We start from the raw sequence: 22,109 nt of genomic DNA on the forward strand, positions 1-22,109 counted from the left end.
AAATAGCTGGTGTTAGCAGTGAGTCGTGCACCACGGCAGACAGGCAGGGGGAGGCAGAGGCTTACCGTATGGGGGCTGTGGGGTCCTTCTTGCGTGCAGCTCGCTCCTCGGCGCTGAGGTACTCCCACTTGAAGACCAGGTTCCAGTCGAAGCCGCCGCGTAGGTCGGCGGACGCGCCGATGTACTCGAAAGTGTCCATACTGATCACGTCGATCACTGGGCACACCACTCGAGTCTTGTCCTGAAACACGAAGCCAGATTCCTTACAGTCATAGTCAAGTGAGTTTTTAGTGAACGATCCACTATACACTGATGAGCCAAAACATAACGACGACCTGATTATTGGCGTGTCAATCCACCTCTGTAACACACCAAAACACCGATTTTGTGCCACATGGATTTTACAGTCCCTTTGTAGTTTTCCGGAGATATTTGGGACCATACGTCCATGCTCATGACATACAAATCCCGAAATTACTGGCAAATCTTTTGTAGGCACGGAGCTGGCGAATTTGGTGACGAAGACTGCAACGCGAGTTCACTGCCATTTTCCTAAAACCACTGTAGCACATTCTGGCTTTCTGCCAGTGGCAGTTCTCCCACTGGACGGCACCATCTTCGTCGAGCAGGACATCAAGTATGAACGGACGCACATGGTCCGCAGTCACGTACATGCACTCCACAGCTCTCACTGTCCCTTCGATTCCTACCCCAAGTCTCCTGGGAGCCCAGGTGAATGTCCCACACACCGCAAGAGTGCATCTTCTGCGCCCGCCGGAGTAGCCGTGCGGTTCTAGGCGCTACAGTCTGGAACCGCGCGACCGCTACGTCGCAGGTTCGAATACTGCCTTGGGCATGGATGTGTGTGAAGTCCTTAGGTTAGTTAGGTTTAAGTAGTTCTAAGTTCTAGGGGACTGATGATCTCAGAAGTTAAGCCCAAAGTGCTCAGAGCCATTGGAACCTTTTTTTTTTTTGCGTGCGTCCTTGACGTGGTCCGCGTTTCGAGAAGCCTGATTCATTCGACCAAGGGAAATGTTTCCATAGACCCCGAGTCCAAAATAGTCGCAGTTGTCATGGTCGTAGTGTCATCATAGGAGCACATAGGGGTCGTTTCGTGCGGAGTCCCATATTCAACAATGTGGGCCGAACGCTGTTCTCCGAAATATTTTTGCCTGTCCCATCACTGAACTCTGTCTTTATACACTCCTGGAAATTGAAATAAGAACACCGTGAATTCATTGTCCCAGGAAGGGGAAACTTTATTGACACATTCCTGGGGTCAGATACATCACATGATCACACTGACAGAACCACAGGCACATAGACACAGGCAACAGAGCATGCACAATGTCGGCACTAGTACAGTGTATATCCACCTTTCGCAGCAATGCAGGCTGTTATTCTCCCATGGAGACGATCGTAGAGATGCTGGATGTAGTCCTGTGGAACGGCTTGCCATGCCATTTCCACCTGGCGCCTCAGTTGGACCAGCGTTCGTGCTGGACGTGCAGACCGCGTGAGACGACGCTTCATCCAGTCCCAAACATGCTCAATGGGGGACAGATCCGGAGATCTTGCTGGCCAGGGTAGTTGACTTACACCTTCTAGAGCACGTTGGGTGGCACGGGATACATGCGGACGTGCATTGTCCTGTTGGAACAGCAAGTTCCCTTGCCGGTCTAGGAATGGTAGAACGATGGGTTCGATGACGGTTTGGATGTACCGTGCACTATTCAGTGTCCCCTCGACGATCACCAGTGGTGTACGGCCAGTATAGGAGATCGCTCCCCACACCATGATGCCGGGTGTCGGCCCTGTGTGCCTCGGTCGTATGCAGTCCTGATTGTGGCGCTCACCTGCACGGCGCCAAACACGCATACGACCATCATTGGCACCAAGGCAGAAGCGACTCTCATCGCTGAAGACGACACGTCTCCATTCGTCCCTCCATTCACGCCTGTCGCGACACCACTGGAGGCGGGCTGCACGATGTTGGGGCGTGAGCGGAAGACGGCCTAACGGTGTGCGGGACCGTAGCCCAGCTTCATGGAGACGGTTGCGAATGGTCCTCACCGATACCCCAGGAGCAACAGTGTCCCTAATTTGCTGGGAAGTGGCGGTGCGGTCCCCTACGGCACTGCGTAGGATCCTACGGTCTTGGCGTGCATCCGTGCGTCGCTGCGGTCCGGTCCCAGGTCGACGGGCACGTGCACCTTCCGCCGACCACTGGCGACAACATCGATGTACTGTGGAGACCTCACGCCCCACGTGTTGAGCAATTCGGCGGTACGTCCACCCGGCCTCCCGCATGCCCACTATACGCCCTCGCTCAAAGTCCGTCAACTGCACATACGGTTCACGTCCACGCTGTCGCGGCATGCTACCAGTGTTAAAGACTGCGATGGAGCTCCGTATGCCACGGCAAACTGGCTGACACTGACGGCGGCGGTGCACAAATCCTGCGCAGCTAGCGCTATTCGACGGCCAACACCGCGGTTCCTGGTGTGTCCGCTGTGCCGTGCGTGTGATCATTGCTTGTACAGCCCTCTCGCAGTGTCCGGAGCAAGTATGGTGGGTCTGACACACCGGTGTCAATGTGTTCTTTTTTCCATTTCCAGGAGTGTATATGCACCAGACGCAGCCTATCCTGCTTTACAGATCGAGAAAGCCTTCGGCTTCCACTTTCTGTGATGAGGTGTCGACACACAACACCTTGTTGCCTGATCACCATTTTTCAATCACTTTCCACAGTTGCTCACGACAGGCAGCGAACAATACACCAGCTTCGCCATTTACGAGATGCTCGCTCCCAAGCAGCGGGCCATAACAAACCGCCCTTTGTCAGAGCCCCTTACAGAGGCATGATAAAAATATAGCAACATCGCGAGAAATGCATGCTTGAACATAACATACAGTTGCTAGCCAAGAACTGCAGGTTGCACGGTTGAACTCATAGGCAACAACGAATGGCACCTGTGCAACGTCCTCATTACGCTGCGGGTTGCTGTCGTTGCCAGAACATTGTTCCGTGTGGTTGTGAGTTCATTATGCCGGAACTAAGTAAATTCGAACATTTGGTGCTCATATGGGAGGATAACAAACGTAGCTGAAGTGGTTGGTGATTCAAGAGACACATGCTGGAAATTTATATCGCATAAAGAAAAAGCGGAAAAACATTATCCGCGATGCCACAACACTCACGGAATTGTGGTATGTTATCGTGACAGGAATTGTGGTATGTTATCGTGACAGACGGCGTTTGAAGAGGGTTTTTACGGAAAATAAGAGCACGATAGCTACAAAACTGAATGACACACTTGGCGAACCATTTCAGCACAAAAACAATACGAATGCAGATCTATTAACCGGGAATTACAAGGCGTGCTGGAGTACCGAAACCACACATCAGCGATGCAAATGCCCTTAATAATTAAACGTGGTGCCGAAGCCATAAAACCTGGAATATGGAGCAATGGAAGGACACTTGGTGGAATGAATCTAGTTTTACATGGTTTACAACTTCTGTCGGGTCTATGTCCAAAGAGCGAAACATGGTGAGGGTTTGATGATGATTTTGGCAGCCAATGTCGTGGTATTCCATGGGCTCCCAGGGTATGCAAGACAGCATTACTGCCAAGAATTATGTGACCATTTTGCCTCATTAGGTCCATCCCATGGTACAATGTTTGTTCCTCAATGGTGATGATGTCCTCCAAGACGACAGGGCCTTATTCACGTAACTCGCATCGTCCAGAACTTGTTTTGTGAGCACGAGGATGAATTGCCCCATCTCCCCTGGCTGCCACGGTCACCAGATCTCAATATTACTGAGCCTTTGTGGTCTACTTTGGAGTGAAGGGGGATGATCCCTATTCACCTCTGTCATCTTTATCTGAACTTGCCACTATTTTGCAGGAAGAATAGTATAAGATTCCCTTGAAACCCATACAGGACCTGTAGTTATTTCGTGACGCCTGCAAAATGGTAATGCGTTGTGTTTTTGGTGTTGCCATATTTTTGTCCACCTCAGTGAATTTATGGATTTCCTCATCTGCGACCGTATAATCCCTATAACGATTCGCCATTCGTCTCTGTTCCGATTACAGACTCTGCTTATCACATCATGTGTGTGCAACATCACCAGGTGGCATGCGTTCTCTCAGTGGATAGTGGTCATAAAGCTTTAGCTCATCGGTGAACATTAAAAGAGTTACATAATGTTACTTTGGACGAAGTTATACTCAGTTTCTCTTTGTCACTGTGCTTTGCCGAACTCTACTGGTTGGTACCGGAAGAACTGATACAGCTTAACTGAATGAAGAGATATCGGTGCGTGCGTTGAATCATGTGACAATCGTATGGCTTAATTGTAAAAGCACTGCCGTCGAAGCCTTGTGTCCTGGTTCCTCTTCTGTGTTGTAGGTATTCTAATTGGTTAGAAACTATTCATTCCTTATAGTATTGGTAAAATGTTTCATTTTGAATTTTCTAACAAAATGTCATCTCGAGTAGTACAGCACCACTGAAAAAGTTTTGTTAACGAAACAGGAAAGGAAATGGATAGGTTAAAATTAGATATAGTGGGAATTAGTGAAGTTCGGTGGCAGGAGGAACAAGACTTTTCGTCACGTGAATACAGGGCTATAAATACAAAATCAAATAGGGGTAATGCAGGAGTAGGTTTAGTAATGAATAAAAAATAGGAGCGCTGGTAAGTGGAAATTTTGAGGTAATACATTGGTTCAGTTCTGTACAACAGAGTCGTACCAACAATTACTATAGCACATATGCTCCAAATTTTTAGGTTTACTTATTGATGAAAACTTGAAGAAGCATATTACAGAGCTTCTCAGTCTAATGTCTGGTGAAATTATTTTCTATGGTAATTCATCATTTAGAAGGAAAGTACTGATTACGCGGGGGGCGGGGGGAGGGGGCGAGCAGTAAAAATAATCTGTCGAGTTCACACGTGTGGTCGTCATACAGGCACCTCTAGAATGAGCCAGGCATTATAATTGCTCCATCAAAATACGTATACTCGCTAGTGAAATTCGTCAGAAATGATCGATCACAGTTTGGGAAGAATAGTGATGTCCATACCGACAACAAAAGAGGGAAAAATGGCATTTATTACCTATTATTAAAGGTGTCAGTGGGTCCGACATGGGTTCAATATGCAGCAAGAAAAACATTTTCATCAATGGCTAACAACATAAAATGTGTGACAGGTAGTGAAGTAAGTATTAAATCTTCCCTAAAATCATTTCTCCTGGACAACTTCTTCTATTCCACGGACGAATTTCTATTCCAAAACGGAGAACCTGTAAAGTTACATGAGTAGGACTAAAAAACAATGTGTTCATTAATGTTAACAATAATCATGTACACATCCGTTGGAATGACGTGTTCCACATAATCTCGACAGAAAAATCGTTCGAATGATCTATGGAACATACAACTAACTACCCACCTAACTAACTGGAAACGATATTCTGGATGAACAGCTCCAGGAAAAATGTTTGGCTGCCATGAGAAGTGGTGTGTGAGTGAGAAGCGGATTTCTGCGTTATGATTTGAGGAAGAGCGTCGTAGGGCAAGAACTACGAGAGGTTGAGCTGTTTGTTTTGGGGATTGAACGCATTAGGCCGAGATACGTTAATAGCTGCACTGAAGCGAGTGTAGACAAAGGTATACAGTCTGAAAAATCAGCGTTGCGAGTATGTGAGGGAGATATTTGGATGGAAGTACGAATCGGGTGACAACTGAGATGTACGAATCGATAAAGAGAGGATTCACTCCACCTAAAGCAGCTCGACCTCTACCTACTATTACCTGCAGTATTGTTGAAAAGTCAAAGCGAACCTTTTGCAGCATATTCGTTTACGTATAATTTAACTGTTTTTACCTACATAGTTAAAAACAGCTTTATGAATTGTATAGTTACGCTTTCTTTCCCCCAGTCCGCCGCTCGTGGTCTCGCGGTAGCGTTCTCGCTTCCCGAGCACGGGGTCCCGGGTTCGATTCCCGGCGGGGTCAGGGGTTTTCACCTGCCTCGAGATGACTGGGTGTTTGTGTTGTCCTCATCATTTCATCATCATCCATGAAAGTGGCGAAACTGGACTGAGCATAGGTTGGGAAATTGTACGGGCGCTGATAACCACGCAGTTGAGCGCCCCACAAACCAAACATCATCATCATCGCTTTCTTTCCTCTTCTGATGGTCTGACGATTGTCACCTACTAATGGTCTGAAGATTATCACTGGCAGGTCGCAAACGGTTACGGCATTGTCAAACGCTTAAGTGAATACGTCGTAAAAGTATAAAAAAATAAAAGAACATAATTATGATGTATTTAGTGATACAATGGCGCCCAAAGAAATGGCTTTTTTAAGGTTGCACAGAACAATGCAGGCGATGTCGCAGAGGAATGATGGGATGGGGAAGGAAAGCTGTTCAGCTACGGTTAGGGCGAGACACTGCCTTTCTTTTACAGGTATATGTGAGGTGGAGTGGGATGCATTACAGACCGTTGGGTTGATTGGTTGTTTCGGGGGAGGGGACCAAACACGAAAGTCATCGGTCCCAGACCGTTAGGGATTCTTGCTTGAGCGGCGTAGCGTGAGACTCAGATACAGGCCACAAAGGCAGTGGTTGCCAGAAACGCAGAGTGCTTGATATCTGTGGCGCATCTGACTTTCTCACTGTACCGAAAACAAGCGTAGTAGACTAACTGTGTGAAGATTTGCAGTAGCTAGACCCATCATATTCTAGGTGGTCGTAGGAGTATTTTTATATGCCTGGCTGCTGCCGACCAACCCGACAGATCTTCTGTAACTGTCCCTTCCGAGACGAGTTATCGCACTATTTGTGCACGTGCTCGTTAAAATTTACAATGGCCTCCGTCCAAATGTTTGCTTTCTGTGCATTGGAAACTATTTGTCATTCAGGGCATTAGGGAGAGGGAGAGGGAGTGTGCGTGATAAGAGGCGTGTTGTGATTGGACTATCTGCAGCCTCCCCGCCCCCTTTCCCGTGAGGCCGCGTACTACCCAGCAGCACATTGCTGAAAACGTGCAGCCTGCGTCAGCATTTGCATGCGGCGCGTGACCTGGGATTTTGCGACATCGTTATCGTCGCGTATTCGCTACGGGTGCGCAGCGATGACAGAGGGGCCTCAGGGCTTCCGATAAATAAAAAAAAAAGTGTGTGCTGCGTTACACGTAAAACGCGGCATTTCCACCTGCCTGACGCACAGACGTATTAGTCGACGTGAGTCTCATTTTTAAATCGGGACAGAAAAGCATGAATTTGCATTCTTGTAGATGGTTCGTTATTTGTATCTACGAATATTCAGGATACCGATGTGGACAGCAAAGGGCGACAAACCATAACGACATACATTAGGTGGTGTAAAATCTAGTATATCTCCGACCAATGGTCAGGGTAGCTTCCCTCTAACCGCCTACGGGAGAGTGTGTGAGAAATCTCACTCTTCCAAACCCCTCCCGCTGTGTGCAGTTAATGTACGTAGCCGCATAAGGCGGGTGACCTTGAAGCGGACTTAGCAGCAGAGCGAGGCAGCCGCGCGACACGGGCCCTAGTATTACTAGGCCCGTGTTGCTGGAAAATCAAGTTGCGGTTGCGCAACCGGAAGCGATAAGCGGCGCGCTGGCGCTGTTATCACGAGGGACCCCTGGAGGGGGCCTCTGGGGGCCCTTGACGCTCGTGAGGCAGCAGGTAATGTTAGTGGTAATGGTTGGTTAACTATTGCTGTTGTGAGAGGTGGTGACACTGCTTTGCAAGGACTTGAAGCCTATTATGATCGAGATATAATTGCTTATCGCACCATAGCAATTGGTGTTGTTCCTAACAGAGATTATGGAACATGTGTTGTTTTCACGGTATCCTTGATTGTCTTGTTGGGCACCAGCGTTTTGCGGCGCCGGCGGGCACTGGTTGCCTCGTCGTGGGCGACCGGGATTCTGGACTGATAAAGGAAAGCCCATGAGAGTCAGTGAGGAGAGTAAGAACGCTACCGCGCACGTGTAGGCTCCCCGGACACAGGTGTACATACAGTAATGATGATTAGACGCCTGAACAAACGTCTTGGTCTAACGGACCACAGGATGTTATGGGGGCTTGGCACAGTTGCTCCACTGTTTGCCTTTACTTGCTCGATTGAGCGATTGGTTTTTTTGTGAGCGGGAAGGGGGCAGAGGTATAGTGTCATCAGTCTTTTGGACGATTTGACGCAGTCTTCCACGAATTCCTCCCTTGTGCCAACCTCCATACCAGAGTAGCACTTGCACCCTACGTCCCCAGTTATTTGTTGGACGTGTTCCAGTCTCAATCTTCCTCTACAGCTCACACTAGCTTAGTATCATGGAACTTATTTCCTGATGTCTTAAAACACGCTTTATCATGTTTTCCCTTCTTCTTTTCAACGTTCACCACAAATTTCTATCCTCAGAGATTCAGAGGAGAAGTTCATCATTCTTTATCTTACCAGTCAACCTAATTTTCAACATCTTTCTGTAGCACCTCATCTAAAATACTTCGATACTCTTCTGTTTCTGGTCTTCTTGCAATCCACGTTTCACTCCCATACAATTATGTATTCCAAACGTACATCCTCAGAAATTTCTTCCTCAGATTAAGGGCTGTGTTTGTGACTAGTAGAGTTCTTCTGGCCAGGAATACCTTCTTTGTTTGCGCTAGCCTGCTTTTTGTGTGCTACTTGCTTCTACCGTCATGTTTGATTTTGATTCCGAGGTATAAGAATTCCTCCACTTCGTCTATTTTGTGGTCCCCAATTTTGATGGTAAGTTTCGCATACCTGCTGCGCTCATTACGTCCATCTTCCTTCTGTTTACATTCTGTGCTCGGTAGACTATTCATTAAATTCAACAGGTTCTGTTCTTCTTTTACGATTTACTCAGGAAAGCAGTGACATAAGCAGGTACTGTCGTTGTCACTCAGAATTTTGATCCCAACCTTTCACCTGATTAGACTTTAACCACCTCCTGTTCCTGAGGATGTTTGCAAGAAGGAAGGAACATAGATTAGGGTTTAACGTCCGTCGACAACGCGCTGTACCCTTTTGTTAAGGATGGGGAAGGACGTTGGCCGTACAGTTTCAAAGAAACTTTCCCGGCGTTGGTCTAGAGCGTTTTAGGGAAATCAAGAAAAACCCAAACTGGACGTCCAGAAATGGATTTGAACCATTGTCCTCCCGAACGCGATTCCACTGTGCTAACCACTGGGCCATCTCGCTTGGTGGGAGTTTTGGGGTACGAAGACAGTTTTAGTCCTGTCCTTCAGGATGCTTAGAATTTGAGGAATCTAGGATTACTGTATTGTCAGGCGGTTACAGACGACTAGGGACCGACGATCAGTGGGTATTGCCAACCTCGTGGCGGCTCGGCTGTCGCCTGAACTGATGTGACTGTAGCGTGAGCATATGCAGCACCGACTCCACCTGGTCCCCCCCCCCCCCCCCGGCCTCCAGCTGGTACGCTGAGCTTCACCATGCTCTCATCCGGAGGATCCGTCACTCGCAAGAGAGTAGTTTTCTTGAGCCTTGATATTGAGCCGATGCCTCTCTCAACCCAGCTCCCAGATGTACCTGTAGTCATAACATTTAAGACTGTCGTTTTATTAAAGATATTTCAAATACACAATTGTGTGGGAGGCTATCCGTGCATCATTACCATATTATAAAGTTGTCTAAAGCAGAGCGACTCAAACAGGGCTATATTTGCGATCAAAGGTTGTGATCATCCTGCACTGTGCGTTAGTATCTTACGTTCCTTGGTGCATAGAGCATAGGTGGTCTCAAATCCCCATAACCTGCCGGCTGCTTTCCACTGGAGCGAATTTAAAGCGGAGAAGGAAATAAAGATTCGGACGCAGCCACTGCAACGATCTTCTTACCGTATGTTGGCGGCATGTCTTCAAGAATCGACATTATTCTCAATAGACACGCTTTTTGGTGCGTTTTTCATCCACAATCATCTTTGGTCCCAAATGATCTTGGGAAATGCAGCGTGTCATGAGCCCACACTAGTGTCGAAAGCCTTACATTAGGCAGACATGCTGCACGATGCTAGAGTGTTGTGCTGAACACCATCGACGTACTCGCTTTTGCCAACATGACAAATGAGCGGTAGTGGAGCATCGCACGTCTTGAGAGAAGACTGAATTTATCCTGAGTACCCTCATTCTCGGTTTACACACCGAGGCCACCAAAGTCACAGGATACCTCCTAACGTAGTGTCGGACCTCCTTCTGACCGGAAATGTGGAGCAACTCAGCGTGGCATGGACTCAAGTCGTTGGAAGTCTCCTGCAGAAATATTGAGCCATGTTGCCTCTACAGCCGTCTATAACAGCAAAAGTGTTGCCTTGCAGGATTTTGTGCACAAACCGACCACTCGATTGTGTCCCATAAATATTCGATGGGATTCATGTCGGAAGATCTGCCTGGCCAAATGTTCTTCAAACCTATCACGAACAACTGTGGCTCGATGATGTGCCGCATTGTCATGCATAAAAATTCCGTCGTCCTTTGGGAAATGAAGTCCATGAATGGCTTCAAACGGTCACCAAGCAGCCGAACGTCACCATTTTCAGTCAATGATCGGCTCAGTCGGACCTGAGGACTCAGACCATTCCATATAAAAACAACCCACACCATTATGGAGCCATCAGCAGCTTGCACAGGGCCTTGTTGGGAACTTGGGTCCACGGTTTCGGGAGTCTGCGCCACACTCGAACTCTACCATCAGCTCTTATCAACTGAAATCGGGGCACATCTGACCAGGCTCCGGTTTTTCAGTCGTCTGTGGTCCAACCGATGTAGCCACGAGCCCAAGAGAGCTGCTGCAGGCGATGTCGTGCTGTTAGCAAAAGGCCCTCGCATCGTTCGTCTGCTGCCATAGCCGATTAATGCCAGATTTCGCCGCACTGTCCTAACAGATACGTTCGTCGTACGCCCAACGTTATTTTCTGCACTTATTTCACGCAGCGTTGCTTGTCCTTTACCACGACAACTCTATACAAACACCGCTGCTCTCTGTCGGTATGTGAGACAGTCGATCATTGCGTTGTATTGGTATTCTCGGCAAACTCCTAACCATGTGGATTTCGGAATATTGAATCTCTAACGATTTTTGAAATGGAATGCCCCATGCGTCTCGCTCGAACTGCAATTCCGCGTTCAGAGTCCGTTAATTCCCATCATACAGCCGTAATCACTTCTGAAACCTTTTCTCATGAATACAGATGACTACAAATGACAGCTCGGCCAATACACTGCCCTTTTATACCTTGTGTACGCGATACTACTGCCGTCTGTATATGTGGACACGGCTATCCTACGACTTCTGTCATCTCAGTGTATTAATAAGGAGGCCGTACATATGCGTGCGGTAGAGAATCTTACCAAAAGCGATACAGGAGTTCAACTAAGCACTGCCTAAAATCCAACACTGGCTGCCGTTAAATTAAAACTACAGAAACATTAACATTCGATTTCTGACCTAATGCAGAGGGTTAATTCAATTTCTAACCACCGTAGCATCCAACAGCACTGTTATTGCCCGCTGCACACGCACGGAAAGACCTCTTTCGGCTCCCGAAAGGGGACACTATGAACGTCACTTCCGCCCAACTGTGTGCTCCTTCTGCTCGTGGCAACGATGATTTTCGTCGTTCGCCGCACGAATATCACCAGCCCGAACCAGCGTTACCTCTTCACCACGGCGTGATGTGGAGTAACGTCACTGACTCCTTCATAGCATCACTGCAGAGACTGTAGAACCGGGCGTTCAAGCTTGCGCTGCGCCTTCCAAGACTGTATTACACCACCCGACTCCACGAAGATACGGGCAACCGGCTGCTGCGCGATAAAATCAGCCAAACACTAAGCGCCTTCTGTGCCAAGGCGCGACAATCCCGCATCAGGCTCCATCAGCTCTCTGGGCCATCAAATACATTACCCGCCGACAAAATTTTGGCGGCCGAACTTGTTGAGGGAGTAACATTCCCCGTAACAGAGTGACAGTACACCCCACACACGTCACCAGAAGCCAGACGATCACTACAGGTCACAAAACCCCAAAACCGAGAGGGAAAACAGGAATAACACACGGGTGTTTACCCTGCGCCCAGGCCTAGCAAGATGGGTCGTCCAGGAGGAAGCGGAAGCAAGTATCGCCAGTCGAATCTCGCAGCAGCGACGACAGGAACTACCACCACCTGATCATGTCGAACTTTTTTTTTCGTTTTTCTTTTTCGATGAAATATTGTAGGAGTTGCACAACTGTACAATGTAGACCTTCCACGGACGGAAATGTCATATTTAATAAATTATCTGGGGGGGGGGGGGGGGTTATTATGCCGGGATCGAATGCATTTCACATTTAAACCGTTTCGTCCCAATCTTCGGAGGACATTTTCAAGGGGGATCGTAGCTTCTTTGAGTGTCCGATTCACACACTGGCTCGTTATTGACTGTAGCAAACTTGCGTTTACGTGTGCGTCCGCGCAGTGGGGTGACGTCGCATGTTTTGAGCACTCGAGCGCAACTGGCTGCCTTCGTCCGCTTTGCTATCACCCCGTGGTGTAAGATGGGTACACATCTTCTTGATCACCGTGATCCAAATGTCATTCAATTTCCGCCCTCCTCCTTCCTACTGAAATTCCTAGGGTGTTCGAAGAATCTGTACGGCTTCTCTGTATATCCGTTCACGTTATCCGCTTGTGGCGGCCAGTACTTTAGCCCTATGAAAATGGGTGTGGTGGTCCCTGGCTACAAAGTACATTCCCCTTCGCAATTGCCATTGCGCTCTTCTAGTCTTCCCCCTTCCCCCCCCCCCCCCCCTTAGTTTGTAGTACCCGCGTGCACTTCCCCAAAACTACACGAAGTCCTGAAAATTCCTGCTTTTATCAGAGGTTTGCAAGCATTCTTGACCAATTTTATGTGAACTTGTATCTTTCCGGGTGGGTTGGTAGATTACCACCATGTTCCGTTTTTTCAAGAATTTTGCTTTGCGCTCAGTAACGTCGTTAATGAAGGGCAGGAAACCTTCGATTTCACCGGCGATTCTGCATCGGTATGATTTCTGTGCAGTGCTCTTAACGCTCTTTTTACCTCAACTGACGGATGATCATTCGTAAGCAATGCATTGTGAGATGTTTCATTTCCACGTCAAGCACCTGTGGGTCGCATATGTTCCTTGCTATATCCGCCAATGTTTCTAAGGTTCCTCGCTTTTGTTGTGGGTGGAAGTTCGCATCCCGCTGTACGGAACGGCCTGTGTGCGTGGATTTGCGGTAAACCGTGTGACCTAAGTCCGGTGCTGAAGAAGATGTGTACCGATCTTCCACGTTGAGGTGATAGCAGCAGCGGGGTGCACTCAGTAACGAGCCATAGTGTGAATCGAAAACTCAAAGAAGCTACAACCCCTTAAAAATTTCCTCTGCTGATGGGGGTGAAATGATGTTGGGTTTACATGGGAAATCCATTCGACCGCGTCGTAATAGCCCGGGACATTTTATTAATTGTGACTTGCACAGCGTTATCTGGCAGCAAACCTGGGAAGTGTATTTCCATGTTACAAAGGAATTTTAGTAAAGTTTAAAAAATCGTTGTAAGGTCTGATTTCAATAAGCTGTTTAGTACGAGGAGTATTCGGAAAGTGACGTCCGATTAGGCGCGAAATGGAAACCACTATGAAAATCTGATGGAGCTCTGCACAGATGTGTTGGGAAGCGTCTCTAGTGTGCGTAGAGATCGTGTGACATCGCTTTTTTCAGTTCAGAGCGCAAAGTGATCACGTAGAAATGCCTAAAACAACTGTGTCCCGCCTTGTTGTGGATCTGGTGAGAGATTTCGCCTGAAGATATGCAGCCCACATTACATAAATGTCATACGTTCCTTGTCTTGAAGAGACAGTTCTCAGCCATATTCTGCAGGGGCAATGAAGACGGACCCGCAGCATTTTCGATGGGAAGTGTTTGATCACCCACAATACAGCCCTTAATTGGCTCCCTCTGACGTTCATCTCTGCTCACATGAACCACTTGCTACGAAGACAAAATTTTGGCACAAACAACGAAACGTAGACCAGCGTAGAGAATTGGCGGAAAGCATAGGCGATTGCTTTTTGTGGCGAGAGTGGTGGAAAGTTTGTACAACACCACAAGTGTCTGACTATTTACAGAGGTAGCTAGAAGATGTGGCTAACTGTTTCGAATAAAATATTTTCGATTTTCATTGTGGTTTCCATTTCGCAACCGATCAGACCTTACTTTCAAAAAAGCCCTCGTAAATGATGTGCCTTCTGCTGTACCGACAATCTTCGCAAAATCCATCGGCAACCCTTAGGGCATCTCGGGCGCGCGTGCAGCCTACGTGGCCCCTGCATGCCTCCGCGTCGCGGTCTCGCCCTGTCGCAGCAATGGTCAGACACAGGCGGCGGTTCCAGCGCTGGCAGAGGCCGCCACTTCCAAGGGACCTATTCGCGTCCGCTACACTCGTGACGAGAAAACACTGTCGCGAGTATTCCGCCCGTGCGGCAAGAGCTACGCAAGTCAGTTCTCCCGGATTCGAGAGGCTCTCCTGGCATCCGGGCGGTTGCTATTCACTCAGTCGTCTTAGGACGATTTCAAAGTCCGTCTAGGGACCAACGCCGCTTTAATCAGCTTTCATCTTTGTGCCCTTGGTGCGATCAGACTGTAACCAGGATAGACTTTCAGCTCATATGCTGTATTTAGGACTTGGAATATTTTCCGTACAAGTGTATTTGTCTATGAAGATCCTGCTATGTCCGCGGACCTAACCGAATCAGGCGCGCCCTGCCGTCGCACAGCCAGGCCGCACATGCGCGGTGGTCGGCCCCAGCTTCACGTCGCGGCCGCCGGAGGTTCATGGCGTTATCTCCGGCTGAAGACGTCGCGCCATTCAATAGTTCTTGCCTGCAGCTCCCTCTATGGCCACAACATATAACGGGAGCACAGACCTGACGCCACGGCCACTCGCTTTTGCTCGCTAGCTGTGTTAATATCGAAGTGTTATTGTATAGCTCTTATATGACGACCTTCGGCTTAGAACTTAGTTACGATTTGGATTGCACTGTGGATTTGCGAATTTTATTGTGAACTTAATTACGTAGCTACTTGCTGTGAGAGCAATAGACGGTGCCTGCTTCAGTGTGGAGAAAATAAGTAATCTTCCTGATCGCTGGCGCCTTAATTTGAGACTAATCTTTTCTCGGCCATCAAATCTTGCGTCACACCCCGGTCACGTCCTGCTACCAATTCCAACTTATGTTTGCCACTCCAGGCAGACATACAAGATCCTAATCGCATTATTCTGTCAGACACTGAAATCGCCGTACTTCATACCTACGAGACACTATAATTGTGCTTTTGTTATCATTGTCGAAGCAGACATTTCTTTCTTCCGGTCAATAAATTTTTGTAATATTTGATCACTCTTTTCTCTGTGTCGGTACGAGCGACACGTCACCTTCGGAGCCCGAGAAACTACCTTTAGGTCCGAAACTAGAGGTAGCCAAGAACTTCCTCGTGCTATGCACAGCCATTTGAGAAGTATGATCTCCAATCGAGATACACTGGCTCTCCACTCACCTCCAGATAACCTGTGTAAAAAATCACACTGTCCCAATTACGGTAGACACATAGCCACTAGAGCAACGTACAGTCGTATGAAATGTGGCGGGGGGGGGGGGGCGGGCGGAAGGAGTATGAAATGTGGCGGGGGGGGGGGGGGGCGGGCGGAAGGAGAGGGAGAAGGGACGAGGGAGGGAGGGAGGGAGAGGGGGTGGAGAGAGAGAGAGAGAGAGCGACTCACCTCTGCGACCCTCTCCAGCAGCGGCTGCAGCCAGTCGACGTTGCACTCGCAGTGGCTGTCCAGGAAGGTGAGCACCGGCGCCGTGGCCGCGTCTGCGCCGCGCACCCGCGACCGCATCAGGCCTGCCACACGACGATGCCTCACTCTCCTCTCCTCACATCGTAACACATTACAGTTGTCTCACGCGAACAAAATCATTCTTTACATTTATACAGAATGCTTCCCAACAATTGAAACAAAGTCAGGGGAGAAACCTCGCATCATTCGCTGTATGTGTTCACATGTCTTGGACCATGAAAACAAGCACTACAAACCGACATTTCACGTAAGTCACATCCAATGCAAATCTGTAACGCAACCATCTATGTGGCGTGCTTATAATTATGTATTATTTGTATTTTAGGACAAATAATCTGTAAAAAAAACGAACCGCATACAATGAAAGCATGAAAACCGTCTGAAGATGAATCGTAACGATTCGAAAACGGTAACGGTACTTTTTGAATAAAGAAACTGAAAATAAAATTCTGGCTGGTTGCTGTCTCAACACCATCAATATTTAACTTCATGATATCTATGTCATTAGTAGCGTATGTTCGACAATAATGAGAGCATCAGGATAAACTAACATTTACATCTGTTGTTCGCAGAATACGAGCACACAAACACACTCACTCTCTCTCTCTCTCTCTCTCTCTCTCTCTCTCTCTCTCTCTCTCTCTCAGACACACACACACACACACACACACACACACACACACACACACACACACACACACACACACGAACACACACACACACATGCACGCGCGCGTCAGAGCATTTACAAAAATGTATTTTTCAGTTATCTCAGGTAACAGTCGCACAGTCGCAACTGACACTATTCTACATCTACATCTACATACATACTCCGCAATCCACCATGCGGTGCGTGGCGGAGGGTACCTCGTACCACAACTAGCATCTTCTCTCCCTGTTCCACTCCCAAACAGAACGAGAGAAAAACGACTGCCTCTATGCCTCTGTACAAGCCCTAATCTCTCTTATCTTACCTCTGTGGTCTTTCCGCGAAATGTAAGTTGGCGGCAGTAAAATTGTACTGCAGTCAGCCTAAAATGCTGGTTCTCTAAATTTCCTCAGTAGCTATTCACGAAAAGTACGCCTCATTTCCTCTAGAGACTCCCACCAGAGTTCCTGAAGTATTTCCGTAACACTCGCGTGATGATCAAACCTACCAGTAACAAATCTAGCAGCCCGCCTCTGAATTGCTTCTATGTCCTCCCTCAATCCGACCTGATAGGGATCCCAAACTCTAAAGCAGTACTCAAGAATAAGTCGTATTAGTGATTTATAAGCAGTCTCCTTTACAGATGAATCACATCTTTCCAAAATTCTACCAATGAACCGAAGACGACTATCCGCCTTCCCCACAACTACCATTACATGCTTGTCCCACTTCATATCGCTCTGCAATGTTACGCTCCAATAATTTAATCGACGTGACTGTGTCAAGCGCTACACTACTAATGCAGTATTCAAACATTATAGGATTCTTTTCCCTATTCATCTGCATTAATTTACATTTATCTATATTTAGAGTTAGCTGACATTCTTTACACCAATCACAAATCCTGTCCAAGTCATCTTGTATCCTCCTACAGTCACTCAACGACGACACCTTCCCGTACACCACAGCATCATCATCAGCAAACAGCCGCACATTGCTATCCACCCTACCCAAAAGATCGTTTATGTAGATAGAAAACAACAGCGGACCTACCACACTTCCCTGGGGCACTCCAGATGATACCCTCATCTCCAATGAATACTCACCATCGAGGACTACGTACTGGGTTATTGTTATCAATTATCTTGCTTTTATGAAAAATAACTCTTACCTTCGCGTTTTTCATTCCTGAGTACGCGCACCTTCTGTATTTTTGCCAGCTCCTCTCCATCAGCGGCTGAAAGGAGAAACATCATCACAGTTAGACACATTTATACATTTCATACTCTGAATGAGAAGAAAATCAACTACTTCAACACTATTTATGTTGGTTACATCAAAATTATTAACGAATTAGCTGGACAAAAACGCCACAAGAAGAGAATACTTGAACATAACTGCAGACTCTAGCCCAGTCTGCAAATCACGCTGTTGTAGTTGACCACGAACGGCACCTGTGCAGTGTCCTCAGTACGTTGCAAGTGTTAGTCCTGATCAGAACAGTGTCGGAGATGAGTGAATTCGAAAGTGGGCTAATTGACGGTGCTCGTATTGTGGGTGTTTCCATAACCAATGATGCCAAAGTGTATGGTGTTTGGTGTTCCATGAGGCACCATGTCTAAGATCTCTACCGCATACCAGGAAAGCCGGAAAACACCATCCGCTGAGTCACAACGTGGATAGAAGTGTGTGTTGAGTACAGTTGTAAAACTACTTTAGGCTACTGTAGTCTATCATAAGTAACCTTAAAACTACGATAGTTTTCCTAGTAGCCTTGGCGAGTTACGATCGTACCCCCGTTACCTTTATGTTGGGTGTGTTGAATACCTATTAGGCGTTATCTCATTTCGATAGCTATGTCTGTATACGCCACCACTGTCTTACTAAATTCTCCTTCAAACAGAAGGCGGTGAATCGTCTATAATCTGAGTGAGGATATATAAAAGGCTGGGTAACTTTCAGATCAGTTTTTTTCTACATAACTGTCCTCCTGTCTGTTACTTGAAAACAATCAGTGTTTATGCAAAATTCAAACTGACAATGTCTCATTCGCGTTTTATTCGAAACTTTTTGGATTACAGCATGAAATAGAGGGATGAGTTTATCATGTAGCGCTAAAAAACTCAATTTCCTCAAAAAAGTCTAACAACTGCAAAACAAAAACATATCGAACAGCACTTTGATATTTCGTCCTGTTTACATCAAACATGTTTCTTTTATTCATAAACAACTTTCGCACTTGTCAGTAACAACAGGAAATTCTTTCCTCTGATTATGGTAAAGAACGTTCCATTGACAAAAACTTACAATAATAATTATATAGATTTTTTTATATTTGTGCATGTAAGCTGTACCTATCTTAAAAGTAACTGTTTGGTTATATAAAAGGGCAGAAGTTACGCAATCAACTAGTTTTCATTACTAATAAAATAAAATAAATCAATATTACCGGTTATCCTACCATTTACTAGGTCATTTATGTAATGAATCAAAACTACCAAACAATAGTTTTGGCAGAGCGCAAACCTAAAGCTGAGTGAATGTGACGACAGTTGCTCACTAAAGAAGACTGTGACGAAAAATAAAAGAACGACAGCTGCAAAAGCCACTGCACAACTGAATGTCGCACTCGTGGACCCTGTCAGCACCAAAACAAGAAAAATACCTCTGAATGGCAGGGCGAGTTCAAATTCCAGTCACACAAAAGCCTGTAATACAAAAACGTGGGTCCATGGCATAAAACCTGGATCATTGAGCAATGGAAGAATGTCATTTGGTCGAATTAGCACTGTTTCATTCACTTTACATCTTCTGTTTACATCTACCCCGTTCCCTCCCCGCTCGGCAGCCATTCCGTGGTGTTCCATAGTTCCCATGGCACTTCTGCGAGGTTGGATTACTACCAAGGATTTTGGTACCATTTTGGCTAATCATGTCCGTCCCATGGTACAATATTTGTTCCCCAGTGGTGATGCTGTGTTCCAACACTACAGGCCCAAGTTCACACAGCTTGCATCGTCCAGGACTATTTCCGTTAGCACTAGGAGAGAAGGGTTTCTGATCGCTATCCACCTCCATCAACGTTACCTGAAATTTTTACGTCCAAACCCCTGTGGGAATCGGGTAAAGCCGCGAGCAATGACGATAATGAACAACGGACGCTAAATATGTAGTGTACGAGAAGTTGATAATTTGAGCTGGATGGGAAGTACCTTCGGATACCTGAAATGGTTAAAGCGACCGCTCACATAAAGCAAGAAATCCGGGTTCGATTTCCGCTCCAGCACATGTTTTCGCTTGTCGCCACCAAATTTATTTCAATGATATAGTCCAGCTGATGTCTGTGTTTCACTTATGCCGTACGATTCATCGATATTAAACTATCATCTGAGACTATATTTCGTAGAAAACCTTACAGTCCAACATCTGATTTCGAAAACTCTGTCTGATCGTGAATTAATACAGGTATAATTTTCCTGCATCTCCCAGCCTTTCCAAGTACATCTCCTCCTCTTTTGATTTATGAACAGTCTATTCATTATCACTAGGTGAAATTTATTGCAGAAATCAATTACTCTTCTCTTTCATTCCTGCTACCAAGCCCATACTCTCCCTCCGCTCTTTCTTATATTCTTTTCCTTACGACCTTTCAGTACCCCATGATTATTAGATTGTCATCTCCCTTAAACTTTGTCAGCATGACCAGGACGGATTCAGTATTCACACTCATAGCAGTGGAATTTCAAAAACAAGAAAAAATAATATTTTTAAATGTGAAATTTCATGATTTTTTTCACTTACTGTTGGCTGCATTTGTTGCTATAGGTACTCTTCTCTTCATAAGTAAGAGAGATTCTTCGATGAAATTTGCACAGCTTACAAACCATACTTACAGGTGTATGAAACTCTAGACTTTATTTAATCTATGGAAAAAAGAATGGGCTGTTACGTTTTAAACTTCGTGTTTAGAGAAAAATCGAATTTTATAGTTATCTCAATTTTTACCACAGTTTTTAACAGATTTGGGAAATTCTAGAGTTTCATACACTGTAAGTATGGTTTGTATGCTGTGCAAAATTCATCGAAGAATCTCTCTTACTCATGAAGTAAAGTGTACCTACAGCAACAAATGCAGCCAATTCCAAGTGAAAAAATGATGAATTTTCACATGTAAAAAAATTTCTTTTGTTATGTTTTTGAACTTCCTCTGCTATGAGTGTGAATCCTGAATCCTTCCTGGTCATGCTGACAAAGTTTTATGAATTTATTTGTAGAAGTATAGACAGTGCCAATTAAAATGTCCTGTGGTGCCTCTCCTGCTCCAAATCGGCCCGTTTCACGTCCTACCCCCCTTAACAGAATTCATAACCCATATACATTCTCTACCTCTTTATCTTCTACTTGAAATGTCAGCATGTATTCCTGAAGTATCTTTGTCGGTGTTTTGGTTTGCTGATGATTCTGATGATAACAATCCTATCCCTGAATTGTTCACAGTAATTACAATCTGGCCTACCTTCCTATTCATAACGAGTTCTACTCCCTCAGTAATATTTTGATATTAACCTACATTTTTATGACTATACTGTGTGTCCCAGAAACGTTGTACAAACTCCGAGAGGTTGTAGACGATGTCTTGAGGATCAAATCGAGGATCGGAACCTGCATCCGTAAACGTCATCCACCGACGCTACAGAGCGTCGAAGTTATAGGCGCCAGTGCCTATAACTAAGCCACCCCTTCAGCAGCAAACAGGGCCCACAGGCGGAAGTCTCACAATGTTTTTTGTTAGTGGTCGTGACTCTGTTGCTTTAACGGATGACGGTTTCTGTCACGGGTTTCAATCCACAGTTTATTTGTCTCCTGGCATCCTCGAAAATCTTCATTCTTTTTCGGTACGCACGAGAAAAATAAACCTGGATGGTAACCCCTGCATGCAGCCATCATCTACCAAGACAACACAGCATCGCATGCATAGGAGACAAGGCCTGTCTACGCAGCTGCTAGCTCCATCTTCTCCACTGACGATCGTGGCAGTCAGTCACGATCACTTAATAACCGTACAAAGTCACGTTTTCCGCCTAGGAAGTGGCCTAGCGCCAGGCGCCGGCGCCTTCAACTTCGATGCTCTGTAGCGTCGTTGAATCTGAACGAAACGGATTCTTACGCCACACTTATTCCTGAAGACACCCTTCACAATCCCCCGAAGTTCGTCGCAACATTTCTGGAACACCCTGTATTTTTATTTTATTTCCACTTCAGTGATCTCCCCTCCCCCCCCCCCCCCCAAAACCCAATATTGAGGGTGAGCCTTTACATTTCCCTTTTCAAGTTTTCTTGCTTCCCTACCACGTTCCAACTTCTGATATTCTATGCTCAACACGTAGTGTGTGTTACCCTTGGGTTGATTATTCTATCTTGTTCCCATGGTCAAGTCTCCCTTGCAGTCCTCTCTGGGAAATTCGAACGAGGGCCTAAATTGGAGGCTCCTGCCAAAAGGGAGATC

General features: G+C 46.4%; 1 protein-coding gene across 1 annotated transcript in view; it reads right to left on the minus strand.

Annotated features, from left to right (window-relative positions):
• Positions 1 to 22,109, minus strand: part of LOC126092658 (polypeptide N-acetylgalactosaminyltransferase 2) — a 183,719-nt gene that overhangs the window by 31,034 nt on the left and 130,576 nt on the right. Inside the window, exons 5-7 of the mRNA XM_049908379.1 lie at positions 17,775 to 17,840; positions 15,877 to 15,998; positions 66 to 241 (exon numbers count right to left, since the gene is read on the minus strand). Of these exons, the coding sequence (XP_049764336.1) occupies positions 66 to 241; positions 15,877 to 15,998; positions 17,775 to 17,840 (364 nt within the window). The remainder of the gene's footprint in view (positions 1 to 65; positions 242 to 15,876; positions 15,999 to 17,774; positions 17,841 to 22,109) is intronic.

This window comes from Schistocerca cancellata, chromosome 7, assembly GCF_023864275.1.
Source record: "Schistocerca cancellata isolate TAMUIC-IGC-003103 chromosome 7, iqSchCanc2.1, whole genome shotgun sequence".
NCBI classification, from domain to species: Eukaryota; Metazoa; Arthropoda; class Insecta; order Orthoptera; family Acrididae; genus Schistocerca; species Schistocerca cancellata.